The 26,029-nt window shown below is 46.8% G+C and overlaps 1 protein-coding gene across 1 annotated transcript in view; it reads left to right on the plus strand.

Moving 5' to 3' along the window:
* Nucleotides 1-5,387: 5,387 nt before the first annotated feature.
* The window catches only part of ARHGEF40 (Rho guanine nucleotide exchange factor 40), a 78,963-nt gene continuing 58,321 nt past the window's right edge, over nt 5,388-26,029 (plus strand). The window contains exons 1-3 of the mRNA XM_066603743.1: nt 5,388-5,625; nt 23,585-23,782; nt 23,940-25,665. Of these exons, the coding sequence (XP_066459840.1) occupies nt 5,623-5,625; nt 23,585-23,782; nt 23,940-25,665 (1,927 nt within the window). The 5' untranslated portion in view covers nt 5,388-5,622. The remainder of the gene's footprint in view (nt 5,626-23,584; nt 23,783-23,939; nt 25,666-26,029) is intronic.

Below are 26,029 nucleotides of genomic sequence, written 5' to 3' on the forward strand. Positions count from 1 at the left end.
TCCATTGCTATCTTTTTGTATCCTTTTCCTTGTCTTGTTTGAGCAAGGCAAAGATCGCTTCGCTTAACATTGTGGACCACTCTTTTGTCATATTCCTCATATGCATTCAATCATCACAGTCTACAAAGCCCTAGCAAGCCCAGGTACTTGATGTGTTTTATCTCAAACATACCTGCACTGATGGCATAGGTGGTATATCCACCCTTGATTTACAGGTTTTTTTTTGTTTGCAAATAAAGAAGATGGAACAATACCTCTGCAGCGCCACCTACTGGATGGCAGCATTCCTTCAAATCAATGTATGACTTTAGCAAGTCTGTAAACCAATGATTGGTAATAGGAAACCAAGCCAAAAAAAACATACACAGACACAGGGAACACAGTACAGGGCTGTCAGTGTGACCGCCTAGTCCTGACCAATGACACACTACATGACTGTAGTTTGGAGTGATTGATCACGTGTGAAGTTTGAAAGGTGGACTAAGTTTAGAGCCGTTAAGACAGAAGACAGCTGCTACACATGTGCAAAATTAGTGTTGGATTTGGACTGGGTGGAGGCTCCTAAGAGTACGTTTACACGGGGCAGTTTGGATGAAGAACCACATCATAAAAACCACACGTGTCTTTGCTGTGGCTTTGCCGTGCTTGCGGTAAAAATCCGCAAACAAAGCAAAAATGCATGGGGTGTTTTTTACAGTGTTTTTTGGTGCATTTCTATCGCATCTAAACTGACCCATGTAAATCCACTCAGAGGCTGAATTCAGACGGCCGTATATCGACTCGGTTTTCACACCGAGCCGATATACGGTGTCCTTGTGTGCAGGGGGGGGAGGATGGAAGAGCCTGCAGCAGGAACTGAGCTCCCGCCCCCTCTCAACTATTTGCAATAAAGGGAGGTGGGTCGGGGGCGGGGCTAAGTTCAGAGTCCCGCCTCTCCCTATTGCAAATAGTGCATAGGGGCGGAGTGGAGGTAGAGAGGGGGCGGGAGCTCAGAGCACTGCTCCCGGCTCTTCCAGGCTCCCCCCTGCAGAGACGATGTATATCGGCTGGGCGTCAAAACTAAGCGTTCGCCTGAATCCAGCCTAAGGCCGGGGTCACACAAGCGTAATTTCACTGTGTATTACGCGCGTGTAATACACAGTGAATGGAGTCAAAGAAAGTACATTGATTTTCATTGATCCATTCACACTTGCAAATATTCATTGCATATAATACGCACGTAAAAAAAGAACGCGCTCTATTTTGCCACGTATTATGTGCGATAGAGCCCATTGTTCTCTATGGGCGCATAATCAATGCTGTCTATACGCAATTACATTGTGTAAGTGCGGTGTTTATAAGCACCGTTGCAAAGTGACAGAAATTTAAAAAATGAAACCAGGAAGCCTGTGCATGACAGCATGCATGAGATACACTGTCATCCACAGTCCAAAATTGCTGCCATACCCAACGATAGGCCAGATCACCACCCACTCCACAGCGGTAAAACGCTGTATGATACACACAGTGTTTTATACTTATGGTCATAGGGGTCCGCTTCCGGATTCCGCAGTAAATACTGCCCATAACATGCTATTAAAAAGTGATTCTTCCTGCAAATGAGTGGAAACCAATTGCAGTTTCCGCTCGCAGAGGAAAAATTGCAGCTTGCTCCATTTTTGCACAGATGGCTTCCATTTAAGTCAGTGGAAGCAGTCTGATCCGTGGCCCGTCCACAATTGACATTGCAGAAAGGTCCTGGATTCCGTGTCATCGCTAGGCAATGACGCAGGAAAAGCAGGAGTTTAAAAAGATCATCGGCAGTACAGATGTGAGAAAAAGAGAGCACATACGTGCAGACGCCGCCACTGCTGCCAGGGCCGGATTCCGCATGCGGAATTCGATACACTGTGTGCAGGTGGCCTAAAGGACGAAAAGAGATCAATATCACTCAGCGCAGAGTAAAATACTGATACTCAGGATTGGTGCCTTACTGCTGATTCCTTGTGACCCCGGGCATAGAAACAAAGGAAGGATTGTTATCTTCAACTTCAAGAAAATCTCGAACATTTCCCCAAATATTTGTCTCTGACACGATTACCAGGAAGAAGGGAAGAACCTTTCTTAGTAAAACACAGAGAAGATGTACAATAAAGCAAACAGCCAGAAAATAAAGCAAAGACAGGAGAGGGTGGGGCAAGGAAAAGGCAGCACACATGGGGAAAGTCTAGTAACTACAGTTACAATGAGCGAAGGAGATGGAGGAGAGGAAATAATATAGAGGTAAAGGCAGGACATGGAGGAGTGGGAGAGAAATAAGGGAGGGGTAGAGAAAGTGATGACAGAAAGTCTGAGTGAAAATCAGTACTAGTGAGAGACAGAATGGCTACAATGAAGGAAAAGAGAGACAGAACAGTTACAAATGTGTCAGAGGAAAGACAGCTCAGGATGAAGAGACCGCACAACCCGGAAGAAACACAACAGCTGTAAAGTGTGAAGATAAAGACAGAACACAACTACAAAGTGAAAGAAGAGACATGGCAGTTAGAGTTTTTTAAGACAAAAGAGACAGCACAGACATAATGTGTAAGGAAAAAGAGACATTCCAGCTTTCACTGAGATCTGAGACAGGACAGACCCCTCAAACTTGCAAGCGCTCCTGTTCAGCCAATCCGTTCATTGCGCAATTGTCACACAGAATAGGGAGGAGTATACAGAGCAAAACGCTCAATCCGCAGCTGGCGCTCAATCCGCAGATTGTTTGGCATCATGTGTAACAGGTTTTGTTAAGGGTGAATGCCCGTAGACGGATTTGCATTGCGTTTACTGCGGCGGAACTCCACAGTGGCAAGGTCGTATTGAAGCTATTAGCTTTCTGCGTGCCAACGCACATATGCGGATTTCTACCGCAGAGTTCAGCCAGCGGAAAAAAATGGTGGCATGTTCTATTTTACCGCGAATTTAGGTTGCAGGAGGGCTCCATTTATATTAAGGAAGCGAGGCCGTGGAAATCCGTACGGAAAGCGCGTTCAATCGCTGGCAGTTTTTTGTTTTGAATCGCGGTGCTCCTGCAGCATAAATCCACAGGCGTATTTCACATCACTCGTGGGCATGAGCCCTAAACCTCATTCATGTACACATTGTAAACTAATCTGCAGGCAATCTATTGCTAGTATACATCCTTATAATAGTGTGAGAGAAGAGGGACAGCACACGTGGGAGTGTAAAAGAGGGAATGATACGACCCGGGTACCCTGTTTCCCTGAAAATAAGACATACCCTGAAAATAAGACATAGCATGACTTTTCAGAATTTTTAAAGGATGCAAAATGATTTTTCAGGCTTTTTGAGGATGCTTGAAATATAAGCCCTACTCCAAAATTAAGCCCTGCTAATAGTTATTAAAAAAGTCAATTTAAATAGTGTCCAGGCAGCTATACATGTAAAAAAGTTAAACCTTTTTGAACAAAAATTAATATAAGACACTGTCTTATTTTCGGGGAACCATGGGTATTATCTGGGAGGTGAAAGACAACAGCTATAGGGAAGCAGAGTTATAATGGAGGAGGAGCGTGCGAGCCCCAAATAGAACAGGTACAATGTGCAACCAGGTACTGCAGAGTTATAATGTGTGAGAGGAGAGACAGCAGAGTACAGTTATAATGTACAAAGGGAGAGGATTGGTTACAACATATAAAAAGACAGACGAAACACCTATAATGTATGAGGGGATAGAGACGGTAGAGCTATAATGTACGAGGGGATAGAGACGGTACAGCTATAATGTACAAGGTGATAGAGACGGTAGAGCTATAATGTACGAGGGGATAGAGACGGTACAGCTATAATGTACAAGGTGATAGAGACGGTACAGCTATAATGTACAAGGTGATAGAGACGGTAGAGCTATAATGTACAAGGTGATAGAGACGGTAGAGCTATAATGTACGAGGGGATAGAGACGGTAGAGCTATAATGTACAAGGTGATAGAGACGGTAGAGCTATAATGTACGAGGGGATAGAGACGGTACAGCTATAATGTACAAGGTGATAGAGACGGTAGAGCTATAATGTACGAGGGGATAGAGACGGTAGAGCTATAATGTACGAGGGGATAGAGACGGTACAGCTATAATGTACAAGGTGATAGAGACGGTAGAGCTATAATGTACGAGGGGATAGAGACGGTACAGCTATAATGTACGAGGGGATAGAGACGGTACAGCTATAATGTACAAGGTGATAGAGACGGTACAGCTATAATGTACAAGGTGATAGAGACGGTAGAGCTATAATGTGTGAGGGGATAGAGACGGTAGAGCTATAATGTTTGAGGGGATAGAGACGGTAGAGCTATAATGTGTGAGGGGATAGAGACGGTAGAGCTATAATGTGTGAGGGGATAGAGACGGTACAGCTATAATGTACAAGGTGATAGAGACAGTAGAGCTATAATGTGTGAGGGGATAGAGACGGTACAGCTATAATGTACAAGGTGATAGAGACGGTAGAGCTATAATGTACGAGGGGATAGAGACGGTACAGCTATAATGTACAAGGTGATAGAGACGGTACAGCTATAATGTACGAGGGGATAGAGACGGTAGAGCTATAATGTACGAGGGGATAGAGACGGTCGAGCTATAATGTACAAGGGGATATAGAGACGGTAGAGCTATAATGTACGAGGGGATAGAGACGGTTGAGCTATAATGTACAAGGGGAAAGAGACGGTAGAGCTATAATCAACAAGGGGATATAGAGACGGTAGAGCTATAATGTACGAGGGGATATAGACGGAACAGCTATAATGTACGAGGGGATAGAGACGGTACAGCTATAATGTATGAGGGGATATAGGGACAGTACAGCTATAATGTACAAGGGGATATAGACGGTACAGCTATAATGTACGAGGGGATATAAAGACGGTAGAGCTATAATGTATGGGGGAATATATAGACGGTACAGCTATAATGTACGAGGGGATATAGAGACGGTACAGCTATAATGTATAAGGGGATATAGACTGTACGGCTATAATGTACAAGGTGATATAGACTGTACGGCTATAATGTACAAGGGGATATAGAGACGGTACAACTATAACGTATGAGGGGATATAGACTGTACGGCTATAATGTGAGGACACAGCTATAGAAAAGGCCAGACCATAATATGTGAAGAGAGAGCACAGCTTCTATGTGTGAGGAGAAAGAGACAGCATTAGCTATGTAAGGATAAAGAGACTGCACAGTTATGTGGGGGGAAGAGACAGCCTAGCTATTGTGGGAGGAGAAAGAGACAGCCCAGTTATAATGTGTGAAGAGAAAGAGACAGCCATAACGTATGGGAACAAACTGGCACTGAGATGTAGGGACGATTAGACAGCAGTGAGAGGGAAAGGTATTCTAAAAGCAGAGAGAACAAATCAGAGCGCCGGAGGGGCGGCGAGGAGGAGAGGGGGGCGCTGTGCTCGGCTCACCCCTAACAGGTCCCCTAGTGTGAGCCGAGAGGGAGGCAGGAGGAGATGCTATGAGGAGACTCCAGTGAGACTGCTGCCGCCTGAGACCTCCCCGAGCACTGCAGGACCGGCGCAGAGGCTCCCGCAGGGATATGTGACTGCCCCCCCGCAGCAAGACATGGTGAGGGTGGCACTGCCAGCACTCTGCCCGCCGCTGCTCTGCGCTGCCCGCACTCTGCCCGCCGTCTCTTTGTTTCTGTCTCGCTTCTTCTCCTCCTAAAAATCTGTTTTCAATTTGCACCGATCTGTCTGTAAACTCCGCGCACTTCCCGGGGAGCCGCGGCCGTCCGTCCGGCAGGACGGTGTGAGGGGGCTGCTCGGGGGTCGTGAGGCGCCCCCATCGGTCTGACTGATAACCGCTGGCACCTCGGGACTGCCCGCTGCCCTCTCATCCTCCTCCCCTGTCCCCCTCGCAGGGCTGTTACCTCAGGACTGCCCGCTCCCCTTTCATCCTCCTCCCCTGTCCCCCTCGCAGACTCCCCTGTACCCTCTCATCCCGGCTCTCCGCAGGAAGGCATGAGCTCACACAGTAATGATTTGCAGCTGGTGTTATGGCTGCGGGAGGACACACACAGACGGCGCGCGGTGCCGCACACTGACCGCCCGGCTATGAGGACCCGCGGCTTCCTGCTCACACCGGGCGGTTTTACTGAACGCGGTTTCTATTTTCTGACTGAAATTCCATGCAAACAATGTGATTGGTTCCCAGAGCTTCATGTCTGCCCGTCCTTTACCTTCCAAAGCAGCTATAGAATCTGCACCAAAGCTGCTGGTGCGACCGCAGCGCGAGTGTGAGGCAACGGCTTCATCTACAAGTCCCTAATAGGTGGTCATTTTGCTCACATAATGTTTGTTGCCAATAGCAACCAATCACAGCACAGCTTTCTTTTCTTATCCTGCTGAGGTAACATGAAAGCTGCGCTGTGATTGGTTGCTATTTAGTGTACTGCTGAGGTAACATGAAAGCAACGCTGTGATTGGTTGTTATTTAGTGTACAGCTTAGGTAACATGAAAGCTGCACTATGATTGGTTACTATTTAGTGTACTGCTGAGGTAACATGAAAGCTGCGCTGTGATTGGTTGCTATTTAGTGTACTGCTGAGGTAACATGAAAGCTGCGCTGTGATTGGTTGCTATTTAGTGTACTGCTGAGGTAACATGAAAGCAACACTGTGATTGGTTGTTATTTAGTGTACTGCTGAGGTAACATGAAAGCTGCCCTGTGATTGGTTACTATTTAGTGTACTGCTGAGGTAACATGAAAGCAATGCTGTGATTGGTTGTTATTTAGTGTACTGCTGAGGTAACATGAAAGCTGCGCTATGATTGGCTGCTAGAGCTCAGCTTTCATTTCCTATTCTGCTGAGGTAAAATAGACCAATCATATACTTGATGAATGAATGGTTTGGGATCCCTGCAAATTGGCGCAGTCACATCAGTTATTATGTAGAAGAAGGAAATAACTTATTTTCACTAACCAATCCCTGCGCTCAAAGCTCCGTGTGATGCACGGGTATATCCTCTAGTATATATATATATATTGTATACGGAGCGTGCATGTTAATTTCAGTGAGGGGAAAAAATAGCGTTTGCCAGATACGTTTGCTACGGCCCGTCTTTGTGCTACGCTTTCTTCCAGCATGGGTTGAGTGGAGAGGCCGGCAGACTGTTAGCTCACAGGTGATGTCTGTGTCCGTTCTGTCAGTCTGTCATACATGACGGGTGTGCTGCTGACGTCCATGTTGGCCGGACAGAATCCAGAGTCGCTCTGTTGTGCTGAGCGGTCTCCCCGGTGCTGTATGATACCTCCGCTCACGTACTGGAAGTGATGCCGACCGCTCCCGCTGGTTGGAGACGTCATCATTATGGCTGGGCAGATCCTCCCATTCTGTGCCAGGGAATTCGCCGCCCTGTGGAAAATTCTGCACCAAAATCCACCCGGCTAACGTGGGAATCGAAAATGACCTAATTCTGCCAGCAATTGCAGACGAGCAGATTTTGGCGCACATTTCCAGGATGGCAGCTTGTTCACATGGGCCGGAATATTCCGCAGCACAGCGGAGGAGCAGCCGTCCCTGAGTCCACACGGCTGATGGCAGAGCTGTCGTAGGATTCTGCTAGCTCCAATTCTGTCAGCAGTGCTGATTTCGGGGCTGAATATTCCACAAAAAGCCAAATTCCGCAGCGCTGAGGTGAAATATTCCGTCCTGCAGGTCCCTCCAGGCCAGGGGAAGGGATCCCAGAAGTGGCAACGAGAAGGAGGTTGGGGATAGTTTTTGTCTGTTTTTTCTTGGCAGATCTGTTCCTAATTTTGGGAAGATAGAACAGGACTTATACGACGGTACGCCCGAGTACGCTCGCCGCAGCGCAACGTGTTTGCGCATGAAGACGGTTGGCTGAGGTACATTTGCAAGCATGTCTGCGCTTTGTACTGTACTGTTTGCGCACGTAGGACCAGTTCACACACGCGGGACGCACGCTTTCCGTGGATTAAAAGGCTTTTAGCCTAATGAGTTCCGGATGTGTTCTTCTCCCCGCCCCTTGCGCAGCGCTTTCCCGTCCACATTTGCACATCCCCAATAGACTTCTATGGGGGCCTTTGCTGCGTAAAACACGGGAAAATAGAGCAGGTCTTACTTTTTCCGCGTGTGTAAAAAATATTCATGAGGACAAACCCATTGAATCAGGGGGTTCTATTCTCTGTGTTGTGCGCGCGCAAACAACCATGCAAACACGGGCGTATGACGACATCCTGATAGCGGACGCAGTGCCTGCGTAGCGCGTTTTGGCAGCTGCAGTGTGATGGTGAAACAGTTTATAACCCTCCTCTTCACATTGCAGCACACTGGGGCTGAATGGGGGGTCTAGAAACATCGCATTATACTTCATCCTTGGGGACGGTCTAGAAATGTCCCCCCCACTGACTTCACACCGCCATTGTGGTTACTCATCGCGTTGTGATCGCAGTTTGCCATAGAAGCAGTTCTAAGAAACTTTGCTAGAATAGTTTTCTGAGGGCCCGTCCCCAGGGCTGTATCTGCTGGCCGCTTTCAGTGCGCACTTCTTACTGACTGATACGGATAGAATATAGACCCATTAAATTGGTTTATTCAGACACGGACCGATGCCGCACGTAAACAAAGTGCAGCATGACCTATTGTGGTCCATATTCACAGTCCAAAATCACCCATTAAAGTCTATGGTGCGTAAAAATAAAATGCGGCAAAGGCGTATTAACATCCATATTCACTGCAGGGTCTTTTGCTTCCTGTGGGTTGGGATGGAGCTGGCATCACTTGGGCCTGCTTGCTTTTTTCTTTTTTTGGCTCACGTGAGGGACAGATCATGTATGGAGGCAACACAGACATAAAAAACGCACCTGCTCACCAAGTAGGCACCAAACATAAACGTGGCAAACAGTGAAGGAGCCCATAAGGCGTAAGTGCATGCACAATACACAGAGAATAAAACCTATTGATTTCAATGGGTTCGCTCACAATTCCCATTCTTGCGCATGCAATGCATGCTGTATTTTGTGCACATTTATGCACCATTGGGCCCCATAGAAGTCTATGGGGGGGGGGGGGGCAAATATGCATGCGATATGCAAGGGGATGCGAGAAATACAATGCGAAACTGCGGTGTAAAGAACACATCTAGACCTCATTAGGGTAAATAGCCTGTTAAATCAGGGCAGGGAGGATGTTGCGCGCGCATATGAACAGGCCCCGTGTGCGCAATAACGTAGAGTACAATGCGCAGACGCACACAAGTCAACCTTGTTCATAGTGCAGATACGTTACATTCTAATCCACTTCTGGTTGTCGTGTGATTCCAGCCTGAGGCCTTATTCACATGGGAGAGTGATTTCGGTAAATCTGACCAATTGCACCGCGAGTGCGTTTTACATCAGTTTTCGCTGCGTTTTCACCGTGCGAGTGTCATCCAGGGGTAATCAGTTTATCATGTGCATAAAAAACGAGAAGTCAATGGGTGTGGGAAAAACTGGAGCATACAAGCATGTCATATGAGCGCTTCCTGTTCTTTTCACGTTCTCATTGACGTTAGGGCTTCTTCACACGTGTGCATGTGCAAAACCGCCCGCCATAGCGTGTCTGCACTCAGTAGCATACTTTTTGCGCACACATGCGCATGACACACCTCTTCCATTAAAAGGTTATGGGCTTAGCGAGGTCCAGATGTGTTGTTTATCTTGCGGTTTCGTGCGGGGTTTCATGTATCCTCTTGCGTATTTGCGCACCCCTCATAGACTTCTATTGATCTTACTTTTCCCGTAACTAATCTTACTTTTATGCAAACTAATCCATTTTGTGTGCATATATTTTACTGGTGCACAAGTATGCGCAGTAGACCCCCTGCACACGGGCCGAAATTCCGTGGCAGGATTTCCCGCAGAATTTCCGCCCGTGGCCGCTGCCATAGGATTGCAATAGAAAAAGCAATCCTAGGCAGATGGCCGCGATTGGTCCGCGTAAAATCACATGCGGAAAACAAATTGCGGCATGTTCTATTTCTGTGCGGTTCTCGCAGAAGCCCACACAGAAATGTCAGCGGTGATGGGCCTTCTCCGCTCTGCACATGCGCCAGCTGGCCGGCAGCTGGCACATAGCAGAGACGGAAGACGCCGGGAGCGGGTGAGCCGCAGGCCTCCGCAGGGGCATGGGTCCGCATGCAGGCGGTCTAACAGTCTTGTGAAGAAGTCCGTAATGGGTGATGTTCGTGTTTTGAAAACACATCAAAATAGGAAGTTTGCAAATCTGGACGTACTCTGACGTTAAACCTGCCATGTGAGTAGACCCAGACGGCCTCCTGTCCATGGCATAAATTTTCAAAATCCACGTGGGTTTCTCATGCGTGCAGTCCGCGCCCATAGGGAATCATTGGGCACCCGCAAGTAATTTAATACCTGCGGATGTCATTTTATCCCAGGGAAAACAACCGCAGCATGCTCCATTTTTATGCGGTTTTCCCACACGGACGGCTCCTGCGGCTTCCATTGAGGAAAGCAGGAGTTTAAAAAAAATAAATAAAAGAAGACAGGGCACATGTACGTGGCACATCGCCGGCGTCCCATGCACATCCACCGTGCAGAAGAAAGAAGATCCGGCCGTGACGGAGGAGAGCCCCGCAGCGTCCAGACAGGTAAGTAAAATGTATCTTTTGGCCTCATGTCTGCTGGCCGGGTGGAACCCACTGCAGGATTCTGCACGGGGAAACCATGTGGGCCCGTGGGCAGGAGAGCTTAGTGCCCATTCAGACAGGTTATTTCCTGCCCACGTGCTGTCCGTATATTTCAGCATGTCCCATTATCATCAGGGCTTAAACAGAGGCGCGTGATTCTGCCCCGTTGTGCGGCTGTGATTATCATGGCTGCATAACAGAACGAAATGAAACCATTGATTTCAATGATGTTGTTTTCACTATCAGGATTCTCCCCCATTAACCCCTTGAAGACCAAGCTGTTTTGTACCTTAAGGACCAGACACTTTTTAGGGATTTTACTGCCCTATTTATTTTCCTTCAGCCACCAAAAGTATTTTTGCTGCGTTTTATTCCCGTCACATATAGGGCAATTTTTTAAGTATCTTTTTACTGACTAAAAAGCTAAAAAAAAAATTTTGTAACATATATAATTTTTTAAAAAATAGTATATTTATGCTAAATTAGAGTACGGGAACGGGTTCCTCATTTTGTTTCGGATATTTTGATATATAATATGTATGGTTTGGGATTACAGAGCGCATACGGCGATGGCTTTGGGGTATTTTCTTTATGTATAGATTTTTATTGTATTATGTAATTTTTTAAACTTATTTATGTAATTATTTTTTTTACCATCTATGTCCCCTATCGCATCATGTTAGACCTTTGGGTACATGCACATGTTTTTTGTTAATGTGGCACTTTTAGGGCGGCCTCAGACGACCGTATATTGGCCGGGATTTCACGCCCGGCTGATATACGGGGTCCCTCTCTGCAGGGGGAGCAGGCTGGAAGAGCCTGGAGCAGTGCAGTCAGCTCCTGCCCCCTCTCTGTCCCTTGCCACTATTTGCAATGGGGGGGGGGGGGGGGGGTGCTAAGTTCTGGCTCCGCACCGCCTCCTCCCATTGCAAATAGTGGCAAGGGACGGAGAGGGGGTGGGAGCTCAGAGCACTGCTCCCGGGTCTTCCAGCCTCCTCCCTATGGAGAAAGGGACACCGTTCATCGGCTGGGCGTGAAAACCCAGCCGATATACGGTCGTCTGAATAAGCCCTTACACTGTAGCTTGGGCACACATACGAAAAAAAAAAACACTTTCACTTTTTAGTATATAGCGGTCATTGAGCGCTGTGTATCGGTAAAGGAGAAGGCAGATGTGTTTAAAAAACGCTTTCCCCTTCTCCTTCAGGTTCTGAGCTGTGCCTAAGGGTGACTACCCACTACAGTTCTTCTTCACTGCGAAATTTGCAGCGTTTTTTTTCTCCAGGGGTCTATGGGACTTGTTAATGTTAAAAATCACAATTTACCGCGAAATCGCGATTTAGCACGATCGCTGTTTTAACATTACAAGTCCCATAGACCCCTGGAGAACAAGAACGCTGCGAATTTCGCAGTGAAAAAGAACTGTAGTGGGTAGGCACCCTAACAGCTGCGAACCCGACCTGCTTCTATTTGTTTTCAGAAGCAAGGACTTTAATCCCGCGCTGTATTTCGGCTAATGGACGAGATTAAAGCCCAGGACCAAGCACCGTAAATTTACAGCGCTTGGTCCTTAAGGGGTTAATAGTACAAACAAGAAAGATAGGGCAAGACCTACCTTCCTGCTGTTTTATTCACACCCGTGTACTATAGCGCAGAGTTTGAATACTCCGAGAAGAGAAGAAAAAAACCCGTTCATGTGCGGCTACGCTTCGGCCACATGTTTTTGCAATATCCACAGCCCATAAACATTGGAGAACACGCAGGCATGTCCATATACTGTCCGATGTGAGCTGCACTTGAGAACCTTAGGCACAACGTGTATATGGCCTAAAGGCTTAAACACATGCGCAAATACGCTCGCCGCTACCGAGTATATTTGTGCATGAACCAGGGATATTTTTTTTACTATTCAAACTATTGTGTGAGTTTAAGAAAAACAAGTGTGAATACGGGTCCTGCTCGATCTTTCTCGTCCGTAGAAAAACTACCTGTGAGAATGATAGGCAAGTCCTATCTTTTCTAGAGCGTAGTATTAATACGCAAGAATCCCAATAGTAAAAATAACAAACATTGGCATCAATGGTTTCGTTTTGTCACTTTTTGCTCCAAAATCATGGCCATCTATAGAAGCCCCTAGGCCGGATTCACACGAGTGTATTTGTATTTACGTGCATGAGTGCAGTGTTTTTGCGGAAGGAACACTGATTTTTTTCACATGCATCAGCTTATTTTACTGTCCTTTTTGTGTGCGCAAATCAATGCCATAATTAATCTTATCAGATGTGTTCTTTTTCCTGTGCAATTCCACAGTGCCTCACGCATCTCCTGGCGCCTTGCACATCCTCATTGACTTCTATGGCGACTATAGGTGGACAAATCTACAGGAAAATAGAGAATGCTGTGTTTTTTATTTGCGTGAGCGCGAAATCAGGCCTTTAAACTCAGCCAAATATAGCGCTCGGGAACGTGCGATTTCCTCACGGATACAAGGTGTTTTTGTGTCAAAAACGCATCACGTGCATCTCTCATGCCGTGCAATGTTTTTCCTGGGCCCCATTGAAAACAATGGGTAAGGCGTTCCGAGGGAACACCTAAAGAGATAGGACGTGCCACAATTTTTCCCCCTCACTGTGATGTATGTTCACGTTCGAGCAAGACTTTCTCGGCCATGTAAAAAACGGCCTTAAAGGAAACCTGTTACCTCCCAACAGTACCATAAACTAAGTTCTGATGCTGTTCTGAGAGGAGGCGAGGGGATGTATTTATTTTTACACTAAAGCCCCATTTACACGGGATGAACTGTCGGGCCAACAATGCCCAACAGTGCGTCCCAGTGATGCTCACTACTGTGCTGTTACACAGGAGCGAGTATCACTGGCAGCAGCTTGGCCAGCATTGAAGCGGAGCGGGCCGAGGAGCATTCTCCCCCTGCCTACCTCCATTCACAGAGAGCATAGGGACTTGAAGAATAAACGATAACCGTCCCATGTAAACGGGCCTTTACTCGCTTCCCCTTTTCTGTGCTGTCTGATGGCCGAGTCCGCACATGGTCTGAAAAGCTGACACTTCTCAGACCGCTGGGAGAGTGCACACATAGCATTCTGCAAAGAGTCAGGTTTTTGGACAGTGCGGCAACAGTGAGTGGGCGGGTATAACAAGTACATTGCCAGGCTCCCCGAAGAGCACCATAACTTTGTTATAGTGCTGGTCAGTGATGAGAGGTTCCCTTTAGGCCTCATTCACACGAGCTTGGCGATTTTATGCCGGCCACATCGCAGTCAAAAATCACAACGATGAAGAATAGCTGTCTTCGTTTCCGAGCGCCACGTGCAGGTGAACTCCCTCCCCCTCGAGAAGATTGCAGCAAGACGCTGCATTCTCTGTAGCATGGCCGTGGTCCGGTAGACGGCAGTCATGTGTGAACTTGGCCTACTGCTAGTGAGAAGCTGCTACAACCAGGGGTGTAACTATAGGGAGTGCAGCGGTTGCCCCCGGGCCCAGGAACCTTAGGGGGCCCATAAGGCCTCTTCTCCATATAAGGGGCCCAGTACTATGAATAAAGCATTATAGTTGGGGGCCCAGGAGCTTCAGGTTACGCGTCTGGCTACAACAGAATATAAACAGTGTTATAAATATGGCCTGTGTTCCTCCCAGTAACACTCATTGACTGATACACTGTATAACCTTATGTAACGTCTAGTGGCGACTCACAACGGTGAGAGATCCGCGTCTGTCTCTTGTCTATTTTGGCTTGCAGCATTTTGTTTTTTAAGTTCACTTCGGTTCCATTCAGTAGTTTGCTGAAACTTGGACAAAAGCGAGATATTGTTTGGCAATGATATAACAGGAAACAGCTGGGCCAGCGGGGAGAGATTGAGACACCAATGTAACAGCAGGCCGAGTACGATCCCTCTACTACTTTGTCTAAATACACAAAATGCAGTACTGCGGCCTCACATACAAGTCCTCCTGCACAGGCCGGATCCAGTTACAGAATACTGAGGTTTCTGCCTAAAACCAAACTCATCACAAGACCTCATTGTTACACAACTCTGCATGGGCAACCTAATATGCAATCAGAGAATAGCTCCAGCTTCACACAAAGGTTTTTCTCATAGACTCCTACAGAATCAATGAGCAAACAGATTGCGGTATGTTCCATTATATGCTGTGACACCGTGACATGTGAGATGCACTATACGGCAAAACACTGAGTGCCTATAGATCCATAATACACAACTGTGGGTGCTGCCTCCGGTACTGTTATATCTTGTCTCCTCCACAAGTATGGGTGGAGACAAGGGTAAGGCTGCTTGACAGCCAGGTAGCAGGGTGGGTGGGGGGTTGCTATTTGGCAGTAACGGTTAACACAGCCAGAGCCGGCACAAGATATGCTGTGGGATGTCACCAGCACCTTCCCTGGCAGTGACTCAGCCCAACCCCTTGTCCCCACCCCTAGTTCCGGTGGAGACAAGATACACCAATACCACTAATGACTCGATGATTTTTATCAAGTTTAATATCTTCTTTGCAGTTCTTTAGTTTCAGTCCATTAATACGCTGCATATACACAAACCAAAACTCTGCCTATTCATTGCGTATGTTAGCCCTTTGTTCCATTTTTTTAGCGCACGTAATAACTGTAAATAGGCGTCAGACTGCCATGGCAAATGAACAGCACCCTGCAAAAAAGATTGAGGGATTCAAATGTCGCTGTCAGAATTGACAGCAGCATTTACAGGGTTAACAGCCACGATCAACGTCAACGCTGATCGCGGCTGTTGCTGAAGGTTTCCAGCTGTAAGAGACAGCCGGCACCCGCATTGAATGGAGCTGGATCTCCCTCTATACAGGCCCTGAACGCGCAAGATGCAAATTTATGTCCTGGGTTGATAAGGGGTCAACAAATCCCATTCACTCAGAGTGGAAGAAATCCGCAGCTGAATCTGGTCAGGCTGTGGAATTACAAATCCCCAGTACACTCCGCGTGTCGCAGAAGAGCGATGCATTGTCGTCACTTATTTCTTTCATGCAGTGAAAATCCACAACAAAACTCATGTACATTTGTGCGCGGCAAAAAATCGGCACCGATTGAAATGGCTAAGTAGTCTAACGAGTTCCAGATGTGTTCTATTTCCTGCAAAATTACACTGTGTTTCATGCATCTCCTAGCGTATTTTGTATGCATTTGCACATCCCCCTTGACGTCTATGGGAACTTTTTGTGCACAAATGTGCAGGAAAATAGAGCTTTTTTTTTTTGCACAACTGAAAAAAATACGCGCATTTGAACGAACCCATTCAAGTAAATAGATTCTATTCTCTGCATACTGCACACACAAATACAGCTGTGTGACGCCGGCCTTAGATGAGTAGAAATTGGCTTCTGTCACATGTTTTTTTTTAACTTTCTCTTGATAATGCAGAATAATAGTTTAAGGGCTTATTCACACAAGCGTATATCGGCTGGCGTTTTTTTTCACGGCCGGCATCCGCTTCCATGTGATGCACGGGCTCAGCATATATGCCGTCGGGCGGGGGAAGACAGCTTAGCTCCTCTCTCTTCTCCTCAGGCTGTTTAGAATGGGAGGGGGCGTGGGCGGAGCTAAACTCCAGCCCCTTCCCCGCAGTCAGCAATGGGAGGGACAGGGCGGAGCTTAGCTCTATCAGAAACTGGCGTAAATTATACCAGAAATCTGCTCCAGTTCCTGGTGGGGTCTAGATTTCTTTTGCCTACGGTACCATCTGAGCTGTCTTCCCGCTTCTCTCTCCCTCACCGGCTCTCTGTCTCTCTCCTCCCCTCTGGCTATTTACAGTAGGAGGGGTTGGAACAGGGGCAGAGCTAAGCTCCTGCCCTTTGTCCCCAGCCAGCAATGGGAGGGCGGAGCTTAGCTCTGCCCCCTCCCATTGCAAACAGACGGAGGGGAGGAGAGAGGCAGAGAGCCAGCATGTGGGGAGACAGCACAGAAGGTGGCGTATGTCGGCCGGACGTGAAAACGGCGACCTATATACACTCCTGTGAACAAGTCCTTAGGCTTAGCTGGTATTAGTGTATCTTGACGCCACCGGAAGCTAGGGGTTTGACAGGAGGAATGCCCCTCTCACACCCCTAGCTCTCGATTGGCTCAAGGCTGCAAGGTCCTAGCAGCCTCTCCATAGTTTTTTGGTGACCCTGCTGGTTTAGGGTGAGGGTTTGTTAACCATTTAGCCGTACATTATCAGCTTTAAACTGTATCATAAAAGCATCAGACGAAAACTGACCCTCACCCGAAAGCAGATTGGCCGTCAAAAAGCAATGCAGATGCACCAGCTGTCACTCTCACCGGTGTCTCCGCCGCCGCTTCTCACCAATGCGTCCCGGCAGGCCACAGGATGACTCCTTACTCACTCCAGATGGCGGTCTGTAGCATTGTGCCCGCCGGCTGCCAGCTTTCTGCAGCCCGCCCCTGAAAGTTTTCTGAATGCCATTCCCCCGCGCACATGTACTGCGCATGTGCCGCCGCAGAGGCTCTTGCTCCTCTTCTCCCACGGCTGTGCAGTGCGATCGCTGATCTGCTGCTACACTCTGCGGGCGGCTGGCTTTCACTGTGTGTGGCCCCGGCTCTGTGGTCTCTCAGCGCAAGGTGAAGATTACATCGGCCGGAGGGGTGACAGGGGGGCCGCCTTGCTTCTGCATCTGCCGCAATTTCAAAACTACTTGTGGGGTAGCCTGCTCACACTTATTTCAAGCCAACGGGGAAGACCTGCAGCGGCATGTCTGGAGATGGGCACCACTGTCTGCAGTTGTGCGCTCCAAAAAAGCCTTCCTTAGTGTGCTGGCAGGACCTGCAGCCCATGCACCTGTGCAGTCAATCACGTTTAGGGGGCGTCACCCCCTGTCAATCTTGACTCCACCAGGACTTCCCGGTGGCGTCAAGATACACTAATACCGGCTTAGCCTTACATAGTTGAAGACAATGTATCTGAAAAGGGCATGCTTTGGTCATATGTTTGACATGAACCTAAGTTCTGTTATCACCCCTCTTACCATTCATATATATGGAAATAAAGTGCCGCTCTACGAAGGACCTGCGAATTTAACCCTTTGCTCTTTATAAATGTGTGGGCTAGATGTGTGCTAAAGTTCTGCCTGTTTCTGATGTGAGATATAGTTAGTTTGTTGGGCCTTGGTAGCCGTACCCCTTCCGCTAAGCCCTACCGATGTTTTAAAAAGGAGTTGAGGGCAGGGAAAGCACCAAAAAGTCACAGTTTTTTATGCAGGAAAGTCTGACACAAATACCTTCATGAATTCTTTGTGCCTTTTTTTTCCTAGCTTTAATAAAATGCTCTGAATTTTATGCACGCTTTCCAACTATTTTCGGTGCCATTTTTTTTGCAAATGTGTTTTTTTTTTCTTTCTATAGAGAAGTCTGTGGAAAATGCCTGTAAAACAAAACTATACCTGCAGCATGATGTGAAGAGGCACAATGCACCAAAGAACCCGAAACTTCATGACTCCCTATTGACCTGCATATTTAGCCTTTCTTTGTTAAAAAAAAAAAAACCCTGCAAAACAGTGCAATAATGATAATTATTAAACGTCCCGTAGGGGTTTTACCCACTAGTGGTTTTTTAACGCTGCAATATCGCCGAGGCAACAGTGCCGTTGGGCAGTGGGAGACAGCTTAACTCTGCCGTGTGCAGGGGGCTTAAACCGTAAAGCCCCCTGTTATGGAAAGCGCCGCCCCGTCTATGAGCGGAGAATCATTGCGATTCTCCGCTCGCGGCAGTCAATTTGCAGCATGCTGCGAATTGCCCGGATTCTCAGCGGTCAGCCTATCTATCAGATAGGACTGACCGGCGGAGTTTCGCCGGCGGCTCCTGCCTCTGGGCGGCGGATCTCCGCCGCGGGACTTCGCAACACCCGTGGACAGGGGGCCTAATTCCTCTGCAGAAAATCTCCAACATTTCCTTGACCTGTGAACATCCCCTTAAAGTATCCAATGAGATAAGCGGCATAATGATATGAAGTATCATATGAAGAATCATCCGCTATTGAAATACGCCCGTATGAGACTGGCCTAAGAAATGGAGAAAGAATGGCCAATGCTGCTGCAGTGACAGCTAATGAAGTTTAAGATACTAGATTTACAACTTTTTTAAATGTGGAAAACACTGTAATATGAGCCCCCCCCCCCCCCCCTCCGAAACACATAAAACAAAAAAGACAATGAAAAAGTGTAAAATCTTGGTAGAAGCACAATAAGCAGTCACAATTGACGTATGGCTGAATCATTCGTCAGCTCTCCTTAAAGAAAGTCTTTGTTTCCAGACAGCAGCCTTATTGTTGCCACACATTTAAATATTGCTGGTATTTCGAAACCCGGACATTGCGGGACTTCCCAGAAGGATCAGAGCCATTTTGGGCTTTTAGATATGCAAGATAGGAATACATTAAAATGAAGGTCATTTACATTCACACAAAGCGCAAAATCTACACCAAATTCCACATTAATTTTTTCCCTCAAAAACTGCATCAAAAACCGCGCTGTTGGACCGATCTCGCACTCATAACGCTGCGATATTTTTTTGTGTGATTGTGATGCGTTTTGCAAGAAAAATGCATGACATCGCTGAACATGTGATTTTTACATATGGTTTTCATGTTGTTCCAATACTTGGTGCCTCTTCATACAACCGTGTTTGCGCACGCAAAATGTATGTGCGCCATACAGAGGCATTAAGTGCGCATGAAAAAGGATAGGACCTGCTCTTATTTTCTTGCGTTTTGCGCAGCAAAAGTGCCATGGAAGTCTATGGAAGTTGTGAAAATACGCAAGGGGAAGGGTGTGCACAAAACAGTGAAATAACACACAGCCATTAAAACCATGGAAAGTGTGTGAACTGGCCTTGTATGCCCAGAGGTTACAGTACTATGTGCAGACACATGCACAAGCGCAGCTCTTCAAACCTCGTTCATGTACAAATACACTACGTTGCGCAGAGCATTTTTGCACGTAAGCTCATGTGAAACTGCCCTTAAAATTAAAAAAAAAACACATCACACGCACATGCCGATCAGTTGGCATGTGAGTGCAAAGGAATTTTATTCGTCCATAGGAAGTAATGGGCGATTCTTGAACAGAATTGCCCCATGACAAAAAAAAAAATCACCGCATATCCTATCTCGCAGTATCGCCCGTACAAACACAGCCTCAGGGCCCTGCACACGAACGGGTCGGATGCAGGATCCCGGCCGGCATCCACACATACCCGTCATTTCTTGCCTTCTTCTGTACTGCGGATGGTCCGTCTGGCGAGCCGTCAGACATGCGCAGTACAGAATTTTTTTTCTTTTCAAATGTTTATCTGTCCCGAGCCGTCGCTAGGTGATGACGCGGGTCCTGCAACGTGTCCGCAATGTCAATTGTGGAAGGGCCGCGGGTCAGACTGCTTCCATTAACTTGAATGGAAGCCGTCCATGCGGAGCACGCAGAATAATGGAGCATGCTTCGATTTTTCCTCCGCAAGCAGAAAATCACAGTCGCTGTCCGCTCGGTTTGAATTGGTGCGGAATCCCGCTGATCTTCTGTGTAGAAAATGCTCGCGGATTCCGTGATTCATGGCCCGATATCACGCTTGCCCGAGTGAAGTTAGCCTTAGGGCTTATTCAGACGACCGTATATCAGCCGGGTATCCATGCCGGACGATATACGGCGTCCCTCTCTGCAGGGGGTGGAGGCTGGAAGAGCCAGGAGCAGTGCTCTGAGCTCCCGCCTCCTCTCCACCCCTCAGCACTATTTGCAATGGGAGGAGGTGGGGCGGAACCACACTTTGAAACTTGGTTCCGCCCTCATCCTGCCCCCTCCCGTTGCAAATAATGGCAAGGGGCAGGAGCTCAGTGCACTGCTCCCGGCTCTTCCAGCCTCCTCCCCCTGCAGAGAGGGACGCTATATATCAACTGGGTGTGAAAACTCGGCAGATATGCGGTCATCTGAATGCACCCTAAGGGCGCCCACCCACTGGCATTTTTTTTTCCCTGCGAAATTCGCAGCATTTTTTTTCTGCAAGGGTCTATGGGACTTGTAATGTTAAAATCGCGATCGCGCAAAATCACAATTTACCGCGAATCGCGGTAAATTGGGATTTTGCGCAATCGCGATTTTAACATTACAAGTCCCATAGACCCCTGCAGAAAAAAAATGCTGCGAATTTCGCAGGGAAAAAAAAACGCCAGTGGGTGGGCGCCCTAAGGGTGAACACTGAAGCAAGAAGGAGCTGCAGTCACTGAAAGCAGCTAGTTTTATTGAAAACCCATTGCAATCAATGGGGAAAAAAACTAAAACATTTATTTCAGTTATAATTTCTGTTTCTCTCCTCCAAAGATGGAACAGAGAGATGGAAAGTTTCAAGGAGGCAAAACACCAGTATGAAAGGAGCCTTCATAGCATGAACAGTGATAATCCAAAGACAAAAAGTTTCCAACATGCCTCACCTAAAAATCTTCAAACTGCTACAAGAGGCTCATGTAGTTAAAAACATGACTGAAAAATGGCCCAGACATCCTGCTGGACGGTGAGAAATGGCTGATGTGCTTCTGGTTGATCACTTTAGTGCATTTAGAGCTCCTTCACACATTTGCGGAGACAATAGAACCCTTTGATTTCAATGGGTTCATTTACATTTCCTTTTTTTGCGTGCGCATGGAAGTCTATGGAAGGTGCGCAAATGCAAGCAATGCATGCATATAGAATACACTGTGCAATTCCAGCAAAAATAAGGACACATCTGAAACTCATTAGGCTAAATAGACATTTAAATAGGGCATGTTAGTCTGTCATGCGCAAATGAACATGTCCTGTGCGCACAAAATGCACAGTAAATTACGCCAATACACGCAGAAAAAAGACTCGTTCACAGTGCAGATACATTGCGCTGAGGTGTGTGTGAAAACACATACGCCTGTGAGAAGAAGCCGTTTCTCTGGGAAATTGTCATTATGATCACTCCGGCTCATATAAACTAATAAGAATGATTATTTGTGAATAACCCTTAGGGCTTAGCATATATCACCTCTGTGTGTCCAACGGACAGAGATCCATAGTAGTCAATGGGGCCGATCACATATCCATTTGTTTACATGGACTGATAGTCTGTGTGAAGATAATTGCTGCATGCTTGATTCTGGTCCAATTTGTGGATGAAACTCACCCACGTAAAGTCAGTAGGCTTTACAGACAGCAGACGGACACCGTCCAAGTGCCGGCTATGTTTTTGCACCAAGTTTTTGCAGACGAAACAAACACTCATTCAAATAAACTCTCAGAAATCCTTTTGCTCTTCCTTTTCCTCCCAAAATGAGCCTCAGCATGGACTGTCCTTCATGAGATATATTAAGACCCACTAGGGAATCTATAATTCTGATGTGAGCAGAACTGACACGTTGTACCGATTCTTTTTAAGAATGTATTTAACTATTTATTTGTTACTACTTGTCTTACAACCCAAGCACAGTAACGGCTGGTTTTAGACACAACGGTTATCGCTCAAAAATTTTTTCGAGCGATAATCGATAAGTGCTTTTTCACAGCGCAAGGTGATCGCTTAAATGTTGAGTGATCACCTTGCGTTCCAAGCGGGGAATGCAGAAGACAAGCGGGGCCGCTTGTCTTCTGCATCCAGCTGTTCTCTGCATGGAGCGCCCGGCTGTTATACAGCCGAGCGCTCCGAGCTGCGGATAAATAACACAGCTGGACAGCTGTGTTCTTCATATCTCACCTGTCTTAAGGGAGTGGGATACGGCTGAAACAATAGTATAAGCTGTATCCCGCTGTAAACACCTGATAACTGATTGATTGCTGATCTTTCAGCATGCTAAAAGATCAGCCATCAGTGCCAACTTAACGAAAACTGCACAATGTCAGTGCAGTTAGACACAACGATTATCGCTCAAAAGATGGCTTTGAGCGATTTTTGAGCAAAAATCGTTGTGTCTAAAGGGGCCTTTAGGCCCCCTGTCCATGGTCGTGACAAAATATTGCTAGCAATATTCCGCCACGGGAGAGCAGGGAGGAGAACTGACAGGTCTCTGCAATGAGCCTATCTGTTAGATAGGCCCACTACGGAGAATCGCGGCAAATCGCAACATGCCGCGATTTGAATCCCACGAGCGGAGAATCGCTATGATTCTCTGCTCGTGGACGTCCGGATGCACTTTCCATAGTTAAGTCTATGGGAAGCGTTCACTGCGTTACCCATGGCCGGTTTATCGCCGCGGATAACCCAGTGACATATCGCCCGTGGACAGAAGGCCTAAAGGGGCATTTACACTGAAAGATGATCGCTCAAAAATTGCTCAAACGGCAGTTTGAGTGATAGTTTTGAGCGATCATCTTTGCATAACTCTAAGTAGCTAATTAGCTACTTGAAGACTTAAATGCAGGCAAAGCGGGACACCTCTGATGACTCAGAACAAAGCAGCTGTTTTGTATATGTAAACAGCTGCTTTGTTCTCACAGTTATCAGTGGTGTCCCACTGAGCTGATTGCTCCGAGAAACAGCATCCTTTGTTCTCAGAGCTTTCAGCTGGTATCCCGCTGGGAAGTCCCAATGGGTTACCAGCTGAAAGAATGCTATCAGCAGCGCCCGCTGAGATATCAGCTTGCTAGAATTCAACAATGAATGAATAGTGTACATCATAATTAACGCTGAAAAGATGGCTTTTGAGTGAATTTTGATCGATAATCGTTGTGTCTAAATGGGCCCTAACAGGTGAGCAGCCTCGTACATGAATGTAGATAACACTAGATGTCATAATTGCATCTTTGAATATTTAGCATTTTCGACTTGTACTACTGTGTATGCAGGATGATATAAAGAACACAACCTATGTTTTTCAGACCCCCCAGTCTGTGGAGGATTGCCTACAGAGTACACTATCATCCCTTTACCCTCCTTTTGAGGTGACTGCACCAACACTCTTGACCCAAGTGTTCTCTGTGCTGGAGAGGACGTATCGCGAGGATCCTTTGAGATATACTTTGGAGTTTCTCATACCAGCGAAGAGAATCCTGCAGACGGTGCAGCACCAGGCATGCGTAAGTGAGCGTTGTACAAGAATAAACTTATTGCACTTTTTTAGCCTTATTCTCAAAGACAAATGTATTATATTTATGTTTTATTGTATTTTGCTTTGCTTCACTTTCTGACAAACTTCATGTAATTACTAATGTATTGTGTTACTTTGTTTTCTAGTCTCAATACAGTGGATTCCTGTTTTTTCACGAAGGCTGGCCACTCTGCCTTGGTGAGAAGATCCTCATTCAGTTGTCATCTCTTCCATGGCACTTTTTAAAGCCTGGAGATTTTTACTTGCAAGTGGTGCCGTATTTGGAATGTTCTCCCCGGCTTGTTCTGAAGTGCCTTTCTCAGGATGGCAGTGGAGTACAAGAGATTGTGGTTCCTGAATCCTCCCATTCATTCCTTTTTTCTGCTGAGTGGCTTAATAGTATTAATAAAGACCGTAGCTCAGTCCGACTCGAGAACTGTTTAGCAGCTCTGGAGGAAAAAGTTCTTCGACTACCATGGTCAGATATAATCTATCCTCGATTCATTCATAAAGATGGCTTTATCGTCGGGAGGAGATGTCCTCCAGGTCCTCTAATGCCACCTCTGGAATTCCGAAGTCCTGGTGATGGAGGAATCACCATTGGAGATGTGGTTGATCCCAAAGTCAATACTCATTTGCCACTGGCAAATAATCCAGAAGAAATTCAAAGCTGGAGAGTCGGTGCTATTTCACCACCCATGCTGGAGTCTTTCTCTGGCTCTGCCGCAGACTCTGTAGAAGGGGAATATGTAGAACTAAGTCCCCCCAATACTGGGTTAGTTAGCAGAGATGAAACTACCAGGGATACATGGCTATCAAGAGCAAAGACTGCTCCAAGCAGAAAAGGTAAAAAGAAAGCTCCACAAGCATGGTTCCACCAAAGGAAGCCTGGAAAGTTAGGTTCTTTAAGCACTTTAAAAGGGAGGTCTGAAGCAGTATGGGAAGATAGATCTTGCACAGAAGATGCCGGAGAGCAAACCAAAGCTTCAACAGAGGTAAATAGTTACTGGGATGTTGATACATCAAAATATTCTGCAGAAAGTGATGTTTTGGCTGAATGGAGAAAAGGTTTGGATCTTCTTCAGAGACATGAAAGAGATCTATTTTCCGAGAGACAGTTATGGGGACCTTCTGAAATTCAGGTAAGAAATGCCAAGGATTGTGAAATGGAACAGAAGGAAATGTCTTGGGAAGTCGAGAGAACCATAAACAAAAGTAGTTCTCAGGAAGTTGACAATTTATCAAATTCAATTAAAGGATGCTCTTTAAATGTTGATCTCATTAAAGAAGCAGAGAATGTGCTCTCCACTTGTGACATTAGTACAGACTGCCTGAACGTGTCCTCCGGAGATAAGTTAGAACCATCTAAAGAAGAAAAATGTGCTAACATAACCCCCATAAATGAATGTCAGAATGACAGCCAACTGGACAATTCAAAACAAGCCCTTAAAGAAAGCAGAGAACAAACGGATGTCTATAGTGAAATTTGTGCTTCGAGGGGCTCGTCAGTGAATAGAACAGGTAGAACCTGGGCAGATGGTCAAGAAATGTCAATTCTTGAAGGAAATGCTGTTGAGGACATTCAGGTTCCATCTATTGAGGCAAAAGAACACAGAGAAAAAGGAAAGCATCCTGCTTGGGATCAGATCACTGAGTTGTCTCATAAGCCGGGAAGAGGGCGAAGAAAAAAGAGGAACAAGAGGGGTAGGGGGGCTGTAAGACCCGAGGCAAGGAAAGGATTTCATAAGACTGAACAGACCAAATTAAGTGTCAACGAAGAAGAAAATAAACCTCATATCACCTCCAAAGATGAAGTGGACCTCACCGAAACTGCTCAGGAGGAAAATGAACAAGGATTGTCTGTTGAGCCAGGTATGCTATATCGACATGTCCTATTCTAGTGCGAGCATCGCACAGGCTCGCACAGACGGCTTCTATTGCAGTCAATGGAAGCCGTCCGTTCCGCGGCCGATCTGCGTAATCGCTGACACGACCCTCTGTACTGCGCATGTGCAGTGGCGCACCAGCTGGCACATCCACAGAGCAGAGAGAAGAAGACAAGACAGGTACGCAGGGGTCAATGCTGGGGCGCAGGGTCTGATTCCGCTGCGAGATCTCGCAGTCTGAATCCAACCTGGCCATGTGCATTTGGCCTTAGACAGATCTCATTGTAAGGCTGCCTGCACACGGGCGGAAATCCCGCGGCGGGATTTCCCGCGGGATTTCCGCCGCTCAA

The sequence above is a fragment of the Eleutherodactylus coqui genome, chromosome 5 (genome assembly GCF_035609145.1).
Source record: "Eleutherodactylus coqui strain aEleCoq1 chromosome 5, aEleCoq1.hap1, whole genome shotgun sequence".
In the NCBI taxonomy this organism is placed as follows: domain Eukaryota; kingdom Metazoa; phylum Chordata; class Amphibia; order Anura; family Eleutherodactylidae; genus Eleutherodactylus; species Eleutherodactylus coqui.